At 35.7% G+C, this 15,778-nt stretch overlaps 1 protein-coding gene across 1 annotated transcript in view; it reads left to right on the top strand.

Annotated features, from left to right (window-relative positions):
- The window catches only part of CEP112 (centrosomal protein 112kDa), a 174,732-nt gene that overhangs the window by 3,735 nt on the left and 155,219 nt on the right, over positions 1–15,778 (top strand). The window contains exons 4-5 of the mRNA XM_010578736.1: positions 5,054–5,150; positions 7,637–7,711. Of these exons, the coding sequence (XP_010577038.1) occupies positions 5,054–5,150; positions 7,637–7,711 (172 nt within the window). The remainder of the gene's footprint in view (positions 1–5,053; positions 5,151–7,636; positions 7,712–15,778) is intronic.

Here is a 15,778-nt window from a genome sequence, read left to right as displayed (position 1 = left end):
AGGATAACGCAAACATTTAAGTATTGCTCATTTGCAGCTGTACAGCAGAATCCTGAGTATCTATAGCTGCACCTTGTTATGACAACCCATTGGACAGTCTCTTTCTGTACGTTTGCAGGAGCCAGTAAGCTTAAGCTGCGTCATTAGTTCTAATCAGTTGGGTATAGAGCTGTTTACAGAGCAGGTAAAGGGATGAAATGTATCAGGTTATTAAGGCTTCTTTTCCTGTTGGCTTAGAAAAATGTCCCTGCAGTATTGAAGGTGTGCCAAGCTTGTCAGTTAGATGCTGTTGAGAATCATAGGCTTTTTTCCTGTCCTATTTTGTGGGAATATTAGGTAAATTTTAGTTCAATCTACATTCTGTTCTTAAGTATTTACTTTCTTCCTAGTTTTTCTTATGCAGTGCGATTTTGCACTGATTATCAAGATCTCTGTTCCTTTTTTTTATGTGGCTGCATTTCAATCGTGGAATTGCCACTTGTTTGCTCATTTTGAAGCTTAGTTAATGTTTAAACTCTGAAATCCTTGGTGAAAAAAAATCACTCTTAGAGGTAGAGTGTGAATATTATTCAAAACTTAGTAGGCTCTGTACAAGAGGAAGTAAGCGTTTGCTCTACTTCTATATGAAACATATGGTTTGGTTTCATTGCATTATAAATATTCTCACAGGTTTTGTTTCAGAAGTTTAATGCTTTTTTTATGTGTTCACTTATTTTTTTCATAAGTGGTTATCAGCTGTTTTTTTTATTTTTTTAGGCACACTGATGTTTATGCTATATATCATAGTGCAATCTTGTGTTTTCTAATTTTTCAGCTGTGATTTGGATAGATGACAGATAGGCACTTTTGCAAGTTACATCATGTTGATACTGAGTATTGTGAAACTTTTCCTCTTATGTATCCATTAACTATGTGTAATTCTAACAGTCATTTAAAAAGTTGCTCTTAGGACTGAGGCATCTCCTTTATCTGAGTCCTACAGTGTTAATACTAAGGGGTCTTCTGGTTACTTACACTCAAATGCATTGTCTGATATGAGCCTGTGGTTTTGATAGCAGACTTGTGGTGTAAGAAACAAAGGTGGAGAGTGGAGAAATTGCTAGCTGTGTTACCATATTACTGCCTTAGACTTGGTGATACAAAGAACTGTTGAGAAGAGCTGTCCAAATACCCTCAATTAAAAAAAATTAGGTTTGGCCTTTTGAAAATAAGGAATGTATTATGCTTTGGAAATGCTTTTTGAGACCTCGGCTAAATCTGCGTTAGATAGCATTGAGCCATGTCAAGATAGCCGGCATAGATCTGATCAGATTGGTCTTGGTTGCTGGGAGTAGGACTATCATAATAAAGTATCACTCTGGGTATTAGAAACAGTAAAGCAATATCAGCACAACTTTCCCCTATTAGGCCCAATCTAGCATATTGGTATCTCTGCAAGGCCGTATTTGCGGCATAAAAATATACCCAATTCCTCTGAATTCCTTACTTGTTCTCTCAGCTGGGGTGTTACTTGAGTGGGATGAGGCAGCATACTCCTCCCTCTGCATCCAACTGGTGCTTGTCCCTCTTTGAGGAAGGCTGAGATACCATTCTGCCTACTCTGTCCCTTGTATTCTTTGCCATATTTTTTCTCTCTTTGCTACCTGGATTATAGTAGAGTATCGGAAATCTGACCCCTTTTCCCATTCAGTATCTGAACCTAAGATTCAGCTTGGTATGGAAAAGTTCCCAAAGTCATGGGTGGGGTAGTGAAGCTTTATTTCATTTACTTTTTCTTTTTGTCCTGTGGGACTGCAGCAATACCTACACTGGTAATCAACAGATGGTTCCCAAGGCTCTGGTGAGTTCTCTGGGGACCCATATTGCATGCTATTTCATGCCAACAGAAGCAAGTAAACATGATGGAATAAGTTACTGGTTTAAAGAAATCTTGAAGTGAAACTGAACTGTATGGGCGTGGCTCTGCTAATGGGTACTCGTACCAAGAATGGAGCTGTGTCTAAGGAAATCTGAACTGGTGTTGGCAGTGAGAAATTTTGGTAGCTCTGTAGATTACATAAATTAATCTTCACAACGATGAGAAACTAATGTTAAATGTGTGAATTATGCAGGAAGAAATATTGAAGGTAAATGTTTCAGCTGTTATGTTTCGTAGAAATAGCTTATTTAATACTTATTTACATGTGTCTATATTAAGATGTTAGCTATGCTCAACGTATAGATCCTGTCTGTCTTTGTTTTTACAGTTCTGAATGAGCTATCAGTGCAGGTAAAGATGTAAATATATCTGGAATCTGCAGTTTGTAGAGAGAGCCAGCAGGTGGCGATCTTGTTACATTAGACTTGTCTTGCTACTCAGCATGTGTATTAGGAAAACTGTCTCCATAGGCATGCAATATATGTAGTTGGATAAAAATTTTGCATTCCAACTGCGACTCAGTTCTTACAGACAGACTACAACATTTTCTCAGGGCAAAATAGATAATGTCAGTGAGAAATGTTTGAGTAATTTTCTGATGTTTATTTATCTCAAGATTCCCTCCTTTAAAAGAAGCAAACAAATGGAGAAGTTTTTTACATAGTTGTTTTTATCTTGCAATACATACTTCTATGTATGAAGATTTTGGCTTTTCTGTAAGAAGTTTTTTATCTGGCTAAATAAGAAGTAGATAGACAAACCTTACTTGCAAACTAGAGTGTAAATGAATAAGGCCAAGCCAGCTGGTGCTAGAAAGGTGTATCTTTATTTTGAAACATGAGAGAATTGGTTTTAGGAATGTGTAGTTTGGTTTGAACAGAAACCTGGTCTTTCCGACCTCATAGGAAAATTCTACCGTATGTTTATAGATTATGCCTGAAAAACATTGTTAAAGGTTAGTGTGTAGCTGTGCTGTACCAGAAGGAACCTGTGAGTTTCCCTTACTTTGTTCGTAGTAGGAAATTATTTACTAATCTCCTTTATTACCAGCAAATTGCTTCCTTCTCCCATGCTAATTCACTGTTTTGGCTGAAGCAGGAGGTCACAGGGCTGGTGTCAAGACTCTGACCATTCTCCACTCACCTGTCATGGGAGGAAAAAGAAGTAATCTTGTGATTTCTGAAGCCTGAATCAGATCAGCAGAAGGCTGGAAGAGGGAGTGAATGGGTAGTATATGCTTGATATGAGCAAAACTGAGGTCCATCCTTAACAGTCTTTTCAAATGCTGTTTACAGAATCAAGTAAAGGGACTTCCTTTTCAGTTCCTCTTCAAAATAGCAAATATAGAACTAAGCATATATCCAGGCTTTTTTTCCCTATTTTGTTGATTTAAGAATACTATAGGTAACTTGAGTTGGTTTGAATATTTATTGATATTCCTTAATCTCTTAACCATAGGGGCATGAATTCTGTTTTCTTTCATTTTAAACAATTGGAACTTTATTGAATTGTTTGGTAACCTGAGTATTGTTCAGAAAAGAAGTCTGATAAAAGTGCAGATTTACTGACAGGCAAAGATTTGTCTCCTTTTAATGAAAGATAACTTTGTGTCAAAAGAAATCTTGGTAAGAAATGCATGATTTGGAATGCTAGAGACAGTCATTGTATTATTATATTTCTTTTGATCTTTTTTTTTACCTCTAAGACTTTGCTTATCTAAACTATTTACTGCTTTGTAATTGTTATTTTGCATCCATATATGTTGTTGGTATTTATTGGTGCTGGAAGGAAAGGTATGCTCCCAGTTGTTATATTTCACTGTTCCCTGCTGTTTTGATGAAAGCTGGGGCGGTGTGCTTTGTGAAAAGTTTGTCTGTGTTTGTCTTCCTAGAAGTGACTAGTTTACATTGTACATGCAACAGTTGTCTTTCTGTTCATAAACACTTAATTTGTCTCAGTGTCTTTTTGGCATAACTTACTGTCTAATTTGCTGCTGGATGGAAGGAATGAAAGGTATTTTAATGGTCTGAGTTGGTTTTAATACATTATAGCTAGTCATAGGAAGGTAAATGGGCTAACAGGAGTTTTTGATTGCTTTAATACATGTCGATTTGACATTGGAGTATATGCTGAAGGGTGTTTTGCTACTGTTTTGGATCTTTTGCTATATCAACCTATCTAATAAAATCTTACAATTTTTATTTTATTTTGTTCCAGGCTGTTCTTTTCTTTCACTGTTTTATAGTTGAGAAAGGTCAGTTGACCAGGTGCATCAATGAAGGTTATCTTCACCTATATGCTATTCTTAATTTCCTTTTGTTCTTTGTTTATGACAAAAATTTTCCAGAAAATCCCTGTCCACTCTTCTTTTTCTACTGGACAGAGTACTTGTTCATGCTGTACTTGTATCCTGTCTTGTGGCCCTTTCTTTACCATCCCGCCATATACACCACTTTAGTCCCTAAAATAGAGCTGAAATGAAATGCAACTAATACAATCTTTATGACTTGTTTCTTTGACATGTTATTCTCCACCTTGGCCTTTCAAGTCATTGCTTTTCTGTTGAGTTGTATGTGCAGTTCTTGCCCTTGTCTTCAGGTTTGTATGTTATATGAAGATATACCTTTATTTAATCTCCTATTTTTTTGGTCTTAAAAGTCTTCTCCCCTATGCTGTGGCCAACCATCACTTTAATTCCTTTTTCTTTGAGTTGCTGGACTTTATCCTATAATGTCTCATATGCCTAGCAGTTTTGTTTCAAAAACGTTCTCTTAGATCAGCCTTGGATTTATTCTAAAAATCTGTTGGGAGATGTTGGGTCATGTGGTAACAGGAATGCAAAGAACACCTTTTAATAAACTGATATACATGATATTTCTGGTGTTTTTGTTGGTGTGGGGTTTTTTGGGTGTTGTTTTTTAATGGAATGCTGAAGGCTTTTGTTTGCCTTTAACATGCCTTTAATAAAAATTTTTTTCTTTTTCTTATTCTACTGTTTTTGATCTTTACAACTTGACAGTTATTTTCTCTTGTATATTTTAAAAGATTTTTATTTTAAGATTAACATCCTGTGTGTGCCACAAGTTGTTGAAAATGAATTCTTTTCTTTCTGCTTAATCTTTTTGTTAATAACAGGGAAAGATTCAAGTACAATGAGAAGCCAGTATTAAGATCGCATTCTATGAGTCCTCCTCACCGGACAGATGAAGATAACCTAGCCACACCACTGTCTGTAAGATGCTTCTCCTTTTTGTCATAAAATTTGCTCTAGTTTCAATGAATTGTTTTTGTATATCCCCATAAAGCTGTTGTTTCTAATTGCATGAGTCATGCTCACTGTGTACAAGTGCAGACATTTGGGAAGCAGTAATAGGAAGGACTAAAGCTCATCAAAATCTGCCCTCTGCAAGTGCAGGGGAAAAGAATTTCTTGTAGGATGCTCTCAATTCATCCAAATGGTTGACCTCTGTTTGGTGTAGTGTGTTTAATGTCTGCTGCACTGTTTTCCCTAGGCTTGGCAAACTGACTGTATTGACATCATCTTGTATTTTGCAATAGTAGATTAAAGAAAGCTGCATAGATGTATTTGGCTCTGTTTAATGATGGTTGACCTCTGAAAGAGTGAATTTTGGATAGTTTGTTTTATCAAACTTTCCACAACTAGCATTATGGCTGATGGAAGGACACTAAACAGACTTCATGTAAAACCCTTTTAGTCCAAAATATTTAATGATATTGTATGTATAATTGCAAGCATTTAAACTGACAATTACTCCTGACAAATATGTGTTATCAACAAGTGTGTTGTTTTCCTTTGTGAATGTGTTCTGTAGCCTTGTAGTGCCCAGTCTTTATTACTGGAGAGGTCTGTCTCTTGTGGTTCCTTCACCATAGCCAGTGCATCTATAATAGCTCTTGTTCCTCCATGAAACACTGAATTTGCTGTATGTACGTTGTAGGTTTGCCCACAGTTATTTTTGATTGTATCAGAGGAACAGTTTAGAGAGACTGCAGCTGGAAGTGGGCTGTTGACACCTGAGCAATTCATATAGACTGTTCTTACCCTTCTTACTGGGCACAATCAAGAGCTTACGAGGACATGAAGTGCAAGTGGGATAAACTGGAAGCTTGCTTCTGAGGTCTATCTTTCTGAGGAAACTTGTGTTCTGCTATGCATTTGGAATAGAGGACTAGCAAGGGCATGCTTTATCATGGCAGGCTACGAAAGGTCTATGGGCAAAAATTGAATGTCTCTGCTCTAGGCTCTGGTTGGTATGAATGTACTTATGTGTGTGTTGATTGTATATATGCAAATGTAATTTTAAAAAGAAATGCCATAATTAAAAATAAAAAATAAAAACAGATGCTGGATTTACTAAATTTCTCCTTATTGGTTTCCTGTTTGTTTTACTTCAAGAAATATTTCTTATGGAACAGTTATTGTAAAGAAAAGAATTCCCTTCAGTTGAAACCTGGATTTGGGGCTTTAAAGGTTTTGTTTGTTTGTTTTTGTTGTTTTGTTTTGTTTATTTTTTTTTGTTCCTGGCTCTGCCACAGTCTTCCAGGGCAATGTTAGACAAATCACTGTGCTTCATAGTTCTTCAGCTCCGTATACTGGATTCTACTGTGATTACAGCTTTAAAAGGGCTTTTAAGTGAAATAATCCTCTCTTGCTTTGCCAAACGGTTTGATGAACGTTTGGCTGGCTGGAACAAATAGTATCTTGTTCTGTTGTCAGTGACGCACAGATGTTCTGGCATAATTCAGACTCAGGTAGAGGAACAGGGAGTCTTTTAAGAAACGTTAAGATCTGCCTCAACCAAGCGTTGATTAGCTGAAGTCAAAGCTCCATTCACTGTATGTTCATAATGAATGAACAGATTTAAAATAGAGGTACTTGCATGCCAGTACACAAAGCTCTTGCTAACAAAACTTCATGAGACAAAGTAATTCATGCTTCAATGTTCTATTTTTCTAAATAGTGTTATGTCTCTGTTAAGGAAAATTTTCTGTACCAGCTCCCCTGTTTGTTACATTAAATACAATCAGTAGTTACTGTTATTCTACAGGAAAAACTTCTGAAAAACATAGCCTTGAGCAACAATAACTACTACAGTCTTACTGAATGTTGGAAATTGTTTCTGCAGAGGACCCATAGCCTTGAGCTGGGCAGCAGCAACTCTGTCCTCTGCTTTTGCAGTTTTGCCCACTGTAACTACCCCTGTCTTGCTGTGGTTTCCTTTAATTTCTTTTCTTTTTTTTTTTTTTTTTTTTGAGGCTGATCAGGTGATCTCTGAATTCTGGATTAGCCCCAAAAAGGTACTGTGGCAATGGATCATTTCTTGAATAAGTATGTTGCCTGAAGAACGGAGTACTTTGATTTTTGTTTAGTAAACTCACCCTTTGTAAAAGAGGCTGTTGCTCTGGAAATACGTAAAATAAAGAACAACATTAAAGTGAGGAGGCAGGCTAATTTATCCTCTGAATTCCTTTCTTAGCACAGTATCCTACTGGTAACTGAACTATTTAGATTAAAGCTGTCAGAGGTATCACAACACTGTTAGGAAGTGCAGTGTAGGTATGGCCAAGTCAAAGTCAATGAGAAGTTTTTGGTGTTGTTTTTTTTTTTTTTTTAACTTTTGTTTTGTTTTTTTTTTTTTTTAGACTATGTATCTGCTAGCTCTTCTGATATTTTGTTTGACTTTTTTTATGTTCCAGGACCATCGTCATAAAAAAACCATTTCTTTGGATGACAGTGACCTTGAAGCACGTCTCAATAGTTGGAATCTTGGGGTAAAATAAACAGAGTACATTACTTATTTATTGGCTTGAAATGAAAACTCCTTAGTAATGTAGTCTGCATATCTGAGTTTAGTTAACAAAACTTCATGTAGGAATGAGTGTTTTAGAAATAAATTGCTAAAGCTTAGAAAGGTTAATTATGAATACATGTCATCTTAAGAAAACATTAAAAATGCCTCATTTTTAAGCAATAATAATTTTATTGTATTTAATATAGTTACTGATAAATCAAACAATAACACCTGCTGCTCAAAACCAACTGTCTTACTCTGGTAGAAATTCAGACTGTTTCTTGGTAAATTGGTAACATTATTTTGAATTTATGCTTGTATAAATGAAAAAGAGTTTGGCTTTCTGTTTTTTTTCTTTTTTTTTTTTTTTTAAGGAATACAGAGTTTGCAAGCCATTAATACAACTCAACTTTTTTTTGCCAGTTTGCCTCCTTTTGGAAGTGTTCAGGAGGCTTTTCAGTGTGTTAACCTCTTTCCTTCCCTTCTAGTAATTAGAATCTTTAGACCAGCTCTGTGGCTCTTACTTATGGAAGGAATAGTGTGTCTTTGCAAATTTGCTTTGCTGAGGAAAGAAACTACCTTTGTGGAAGCTTCTGCAGTACTTTTGGCCTGTGTTTGTGTGTGGCCTCGGCTTTAGAATATGTCTGTGAATATGGTACTTTTGCTACAATGCTGAGATTTGTCCTGACTTTGATATATCAAAATTGAAGTTTCTGAAAGAGAACCTACTGTGGGGATGGAATGAGGAGGAGTACTTTCTTGGACAGCTCGATAACTTCAGAACTAGTATTTATTGGATTTCAGAAAAAATGTAGAAGATACCTCCCCAAAGCTTTCCATATTTACAGCTAGGAGGACTTTAATCTGTATTAAAAATTTTTTTTAGACTCTGTCATGGTTTAACCCCAGCCAGCAACTAAGCACTGCGCAGCCGCTTGCTCCCTCCCTCCCCACCCAGTGGGATGGGAGAGAGAATCGGAAAAAAAAGTAAAACTCGTGGGTTGAGATAGACAGTTTAACAGGACAGAAAGGAAGAAAATAATAATGATAATAATATGACAATAATAATAATAAAAGAATTGGAATATACAAAACAAGTGATACGCAATGCAGTGCTCACCACTCACCGACTGATGCCCAGTTAGTCCCTGAGCAGCGATGTGCCTCCCTGGAGGCCAACTCCCGCCAGTTTATATACTGGGCATGATGTCACATGGTATGGAATATCCCTTTGGCCAGTTTGGGTCAGCTGTCCTGGCTGTGTCCCCTCCCAACTCCTGGTGCCCCTCCAGTCTTATTGCTGACTGGGCATGAGAAGCTGAAAAATCCTTGCCTTAGTCTAAATACTACTTAGCAACAACTGAAAATATCAGTGTGTTATCAACATTATTCTCATACTAAATCCAAAACATAACACTATACCAGCTACCAGAAAGAAAATTAACTCTATCCCAGCTGAAACCAGGACAGACTAAACCACTTTTGTAAACACTTCTGTAAAATCAAATCTATTTTCAAGCTTTTCTTGGGATTTGAACACATTCTCTATATTTTTGGGCTGGTGTCACGCAAGAGGTAAATACAGTGAAGCAGTAAATATATTTTTATAAGGGGAGATGAAAAAATTGTTAGCTAAGATTGATGCAAATCTGTGTAAACTTTGATGTTTGCGTGTACAAATTTAATATGTGGGGCTTGATCTATGTGTTGTCCCTGAGCAGTTAAACAAGTATTTTGGACCTAGATATCTTAGATGAATTTAAGTTATATTTTAATTTAAAGCTACTGTTACAGTAAGACTTTATTCCCTTGGTTGTATTTTCTGTGGTATTAGTCAATGACGATTCTAAGGTCATAGTGAAGTTCCTTCTCTCTGTAGCTATATGCCATTGTATATTTTTGTGTTGTGTTGTTTTGTCTTTTTTTAACCCTTTCCCCTGTACCACCAAATCTTTAACCTATTTGATTAGGATTAATATCCTCATAATGATTTAATTTTATTAAGATAACTTTTATTTTATGAAAGAGGTTTTTTCTCTTTTTTCTTTTCTATTTTCTGCTTATTCTCACAGGTTGAGAGCTCACTCTGTTGTGTTTGGGAGAGAGGGCAGCTGATAGGAGGGGTGTGAGAGCTAGTTTCTAATGAAATACTTCTGCTTTGTTTTTTTAAAAATAAAGTGATGTATTTTCATGTTGTCATTTTAATCAGTTACCAAATAATCCTTAATCTTCCTACGCTATTGTCAGTCCAGAGGGATATGACAGCATTAAAAAATCTTGCCTATTACACTCAATGTTTTGCATTGATGACTAAGTTCTCTTCAGTAAAAACATAAATGATAAGACAGAACGTTAACTTTTTTGTGTGCTTCTTGGTGTTTCTCTTGCTGTTTTGGTGCCTGTTAGCATTCTAAATGCAAATTGCTTGCTTGCTTTACTTCTGAGAGAGAAAGAAGTCTTGATGTTGAGACAATCTGGGAGCTGCCTGACTGCTTTCTCCAAACTGAACGTGGAGATTAGTGAAAATGTTAGTCTGGGTGCATGTTACTGCTCCCTGGAGCTCCTTATCTTTTATAGAGTAATACAATATCAATTTCTAGGACTTCCAGACTTAGGTGAATACATTTTTCAGGAACTGTAGTTTTGTAAAGTGGGGAGAGAGGATCTTCAGAAAGCTTTTCAATAGCAGTCAACTCCAATTTGCGAAAGTGCTATGCAAGTGTCTGAAACAAAAGTGCAAGCAGTCACTTGCAGATTTTGGATATTTGGGCTGTATAAATACCTGGATTTTATGAGCAGATAGTTGTAATACCTTGAGCTTTTAAAGCTGATTTAAGGGGAAGCTTGCTCATGGCCATTTTACAAATTGTTCCAATTGATGCTGACAAAGAATCTCTTTATATCCAGCATTTTTATATCGGTGTTGATCTGCCTGCTTACTTATCCCTAATTTTATTTGGTTTTTATTTCTTTTTCTAATTGAAATTCCAGTTTGCAATCATGTTGTGTTGATAATGGATGGTTATTAAACTGTGATGATCCTTCACTGATATAGGAGCTCTCTTGGATAACAAATTGGCTACCGTGACACATAAATCAGTTTTTCAAGTCTCTTCTCCAGGGATGGTAATTAAACAAGTCGCTAGTGAGAAACTTTGATTGCCTGGTAAGACTTGTTGGGATTTACCTGACAAAGGGGACCTGAGGCTGTAAAAGAGAGTTTTACAAGTGTTTGCTATTGAACATTATTTTCCTGCTATGGATTACGGCCTCCAATGGGTTCTTGAAGGGTCAGGAAGTTTTAAGTAGAGTTTCGTACTTAAAGAATAGTAATTATTAAAAATGGGAAAAAAAATGTTTACTAAACAATGGCAGCACTTCAGAATCTGTAAGGTTCGAGTGTAAGATATGACTACTATTATTTGTAAGCATTTATATTGCCATAGGAGCATCTAGCTATCTTTTAATTGCTAGCTGCATTTGACTGTTTGAGAAACTTAATTTATAAGTGATCCCACCTCACATACAGAAGACCCTTGCCCCAAAAGAATACTTCAGTAGTGGAGGAAAGTTAGGAAAGGAAATACAGAATGACTTTTACTTTGAACTGCCTAATATAAAGAACAGTTGTTTTTAAAGAGCTTTTCAAAATTTCCTTGGGTTTTTTTTTTAGTTTTACTTGTGTATCAAGGAATAAATGGTGAATCAAGATTGCTAGTCTAGCAAAGAATGTGTGCTTCTGTACATTTTTCTTGCAATGATGGGCACAGAGCTGATCCTGGGAATTTTGGACAAGTTGTTATATAAGGATTTTTCTCGGTAAGAGTCTTTGAAATTTTAGGAAGCTATTCTTATTTCAAGTAAGTATATATGGAGAATGTGGGTTTATTCCAGAATCTGCAAATATCTATATAGATGCTCTACATAAAGGTGAGAAAAGCTTAGCATCTTCCAGTTGCTAAGGCTTCACTGTTACAGTATAGGCTTGTCTGGATCACAATGACCGGTTATAAACTGTTAATTTATTTGTACCCTTATCTTTTGGGCTTCTACTTCTTTGATACATTCTAAATTTCCTCTCCTTCAAAGGTCATGTATTTTTAAGGTCACATACTGAATGTGTTTTCACTTTTTATGATATGCTTACTTCAGTGGCTGAGATTTTTTATCATTATTAAAAATATTGTGAAAATTTTGGGGAAATAATCTTATGATTTCTCTACTAAGGAGAGAGGTCAAACTTAACAGACTGTAATATGGAAGCTTCAGATATTTGTTAGTAGTAGTAAAAACATTTTCTACATGAGAAGTAAGACTGTTGCATTACTTTGCTAATGTTTTTGCATCTCATGAGCAATAAAAGAATTTTTCCATTTGCCTTGCAGCATTCCTGATTATCCCTATCAAACATTTTATTGTTCAAGTTCTTTAGATTCTAGTCATGCATAGGTAAATGTTTAAAAAAAAAAAAAAAGTTGAGTTTTGTTTGTGATAAATTTGCCTTTCATACATGGAATACTAATATAAGCTAATTTTAAATACATTATAAAAATGTGGTTTTCTTAGCCCTTATTGACTCTTATCTAAACTGATGTAGGGACTATCCTTTATTTAAGTCCTCATGCCTTGAAGTTGCATTTGCAATGTAGGAAAGAAGAAATCCTTTTGTATTGCCATTTGAAGGGAGAAGTTTCAGAGCTGGGAGTCTAGACAAATGCAAGTAATCTTTGGTCATGTTGTTACTTTGAACTTTCTTTGTCATTCTTTAGCTATTTTAGAACATAATAAAAATCCCTCAACTATCTTATTAATAGCCGTCAATAAACTTCTGCATATTGTTGCAAATTTAGTAAGCTTCATAAATGGGACATCCTCACCTTCCCTTTAGTTATGTCTCAAAAAATAATTGAATATTATGAAATATATGTAGTGTCAGGAAAAGAAGCTTGCTGGGTAACGGAATTAAACCTGCTTTTTTTTTTTTTTTCTTTTTTTCCTCTTGTTAAGCTTTTTAGATTGTAGACAAACAGGTTTTGGATAGAAAATCTAAGTAATATAAAGGAACAATGATGAATTAAACCCCTGCATATTCTTACCTGACCAGCCTATATATTTTTTTTATGATGCTTCTGATACAGTTTGATTTGTCACTGAATTGTAGCCAATTTTAGATGTGACAAAGCAACTCTTTTAAACATCCCAGGAAATTCAGCACTTCATTTTAGATAGAAAGCATACAAAGAGGCTGTACCCTGGAGAAATAACAAAGGATTTTTTTATCAAGGAGAACATAATTTTTCATCACTGGAATTCAGCCATGACAAGAATTACCTCTTTAGCTTTTACCAGAAGTGACGTAGGATCTTCAATACAAAGAACTTGGACACTCAAGTCTTGCTCAGAAGAATTTAGCATGGGAAATGTTACTGCCTAATAAAGGTTTTAGAGAATTTAGTCCAGAGAAATTCCACGGTCAGTGGCTTGCATTATGTTCTCCTTTCTTGGAGAAATTATATGTAACACAGGGTTAAAGCAGATGCAAGCATAGAGAATTCTTGGGTGGCTACAGCAACAGTATATGTTATGCCTGTTTTGTGTACTTGGCTCACATCTGCCTGTGCCTTTCCAGTCTAGTTAAGCTCAACCATTTCTGTACAAACCATTTGATTATCTTTTGTTTGGTTTCTTAGTCTGTCTGCTTACTATAAACATACCTACTGTATATGTTGTGGCGTTGGAGGGCAGCAACACTGTAAAAACTTTCCCACAGTGAACTCCAAGTGGTGTTGTGACTTCAAAAAATAAATTCAACTTCCATGCTGACAAACAATCTTCATGTGCTTTAATGTCCTTCCACTAAGACTGCAGAAGCAGCATTAAAGTGAACTTCCCTACAAATTATGATGTTAGATAAGAATGTCCTTACTCAAATTTCCTGAAGCTACTCAGCAGTTATTTCTGTAGGGAACATGCTGGCTGGCTGGGTTTGTTAGATTAAAGTAAGAACTTAGGGCAAGGTTCAGTTTAGTTGTTTACCATTTCAAAATCTTAAGTGTTCTTAACTCTTTCATGTGTGTTTTTTCCATCCTTGTTTTGAAAACAATCACATTTTGTCTTTGAAGGAGCTTAAGGGGGAATGTGCAACAACCCTACTGATCAAAATGTGGTTTTTTTTCCTGAATCTTAATATATACAACATACCTTCTGACTCTGTTGCTGAACCGTAATAAGCTACGGTTGTGCATTATTGAAGATAAGTATGCCTTGATAAACATCTTCCAAAGAATGAAATGTGACTTCGGGAGAGGTAGAATGGAAGCATAACATTAACATTGTCATTGTTGTGGTATTTGCTGTGTCAACAGACCAGAAACTTTGGTATAAGTTTCTGGACTATGACAGATATAATGCCTGTACACTATTTTCAGCCCGAGGGATGAAGTATACTTGATGTCTTGAGGATGAGTCTTATAGAAGTACTTAGTGCTCCAAATTGTGCTTTTTCTGCACAGTCCTTGCTTTTGTGGGAAACTGTTTCAGCTCGGTTTACTTTTATCAATGCTTCACTCATTGCTTGCGTTGGTAGCTTTGAAATTATATACTTCAAAAATGTTTAGTTTTGACCGCTTCAGGTGTTGTTAAAATAAATAGAAATTGAAAATACTGAAGTTAAAAATGATGGCTAATTTGCCTCAAATTCAGTATTGGAATCTAGGCGTTTATGCAGATTTCTTCCATACCTTTTTCAACTTAGGTAAATAAGTATATTTTCATGAAGTAGATTATTTTGGTTAAGTAATAGGGATCTGTTGAAGGCGATCTGATCATCCAGAGCCTTCCCAGCTCTGGTTTATGAGGACTCAAGTACTAGAAGGCGATCATGCCAGTCCTCACAAATTGTAACATGGTTTGTTGTCTGTTTGGCTGCCTAATAGAACAGGAGAATCCAAAATCTTTTCTACAAAGAAATTCAAAATGCCATTTTTGTTAAGTGGTATTTACGAGTTACAGTTCAATTCTAGTTCAAATAAAGATGTCTTTCATGATGACATTTATTTGGTTCATACTCTTAAAAAAGCATGTGATTTACTGTTCTCATGGCAGTCCTTCAGTTTCATACATATGTATTTTGGTTTGTCTTTGACCTTTTGCTTATTATTTTTAAATTTGCATGTTTCTCATAAATACAAGCTTTTTTCTTTTTTCATCATTCTTTATTGTGATATTCCCTCTTTAATGTGGTATAATTTTGAGAACAAGAAGTTTTGCAGAAGACCAGCATGAAAAGAATGAATGTTGAGGCATTAAATGTTTACAGATCAGTTTAAGTGGATATAATCCACAACAAGTAACAAAGTGGGAACATTTAACTTCAAAGCACATATGGCTGCTGTTACAAAATCAAAAAATGCAAGGCTTAGGCCATACAAAGTATTAGAGACACACTTTCCTTATTTCTCATAAACAAGTAGGATATACCTTAGCTTTTTAGATTGGTTTTGAAATGAAGACTGTAAACAGCTTAATTTCATGGTCAGATAAACTATTTGAATTAATTGTAAATATTTACAATAATTTTTAGCTTTAAAAAAGCAAAAATAAAGGGTGATTGTATTCACTTTGCATGAGAGAGAAGGCTTTTGGAAAATAATGAAGCCTTTGAAATTTGGTTCTGCAGCCTTAGCTGTCTCAAAATTCCACCAGGTATTGGTGAAGGCTTTCAATGTTATCTGCTGCTTGGTTTTCTGGGGAGCTAGGTCAGGGTTCTACCTTGAACTTTTGGCAAGCTGCCTTCAGTCCTGGGTAGCTGTACAGGTGATGATTAGGCATGTGGGATGGATGGGGAAGCAGGCAAAATGAGCTAGAAGGAGGAGTATACTACTAGTAAAATTAGAGAATTTTTGATAGAAAATACTATTGCAGGTACAAATGTGTAGGACAAAGAAAATCCTCCTAAATTTTTCTGGTTTAGAATTGCTGTACTTTCTACTCTCTCTCTCTCTCTCTCTCTCTCTCTCGATTCCTCCCCCCCCCCCCCCCATTTCCC

The sequence above is a fragment of the Haliaeetus leucocephalus genome, unplaced genomic scaffold (genome assembly GCF_000737465.1).
Source record: "Haliaeetus leucocephalus isolate CR32 unplaced genomic scaffold, Haliaeetus_leucocephalus-4.0 Scaffold646, whole genome shotgun sequence".
Classification (NCBI taxonomy): Eukaryota; Metazoa; Chordata; class Aves; order Accipitriformes; family Accipitridae; genus Haliaeetus; species Haliaeetus leucocephalus.
This window is presented reverse-complemented; position numbering and strand designations above follow the sequence as displayed.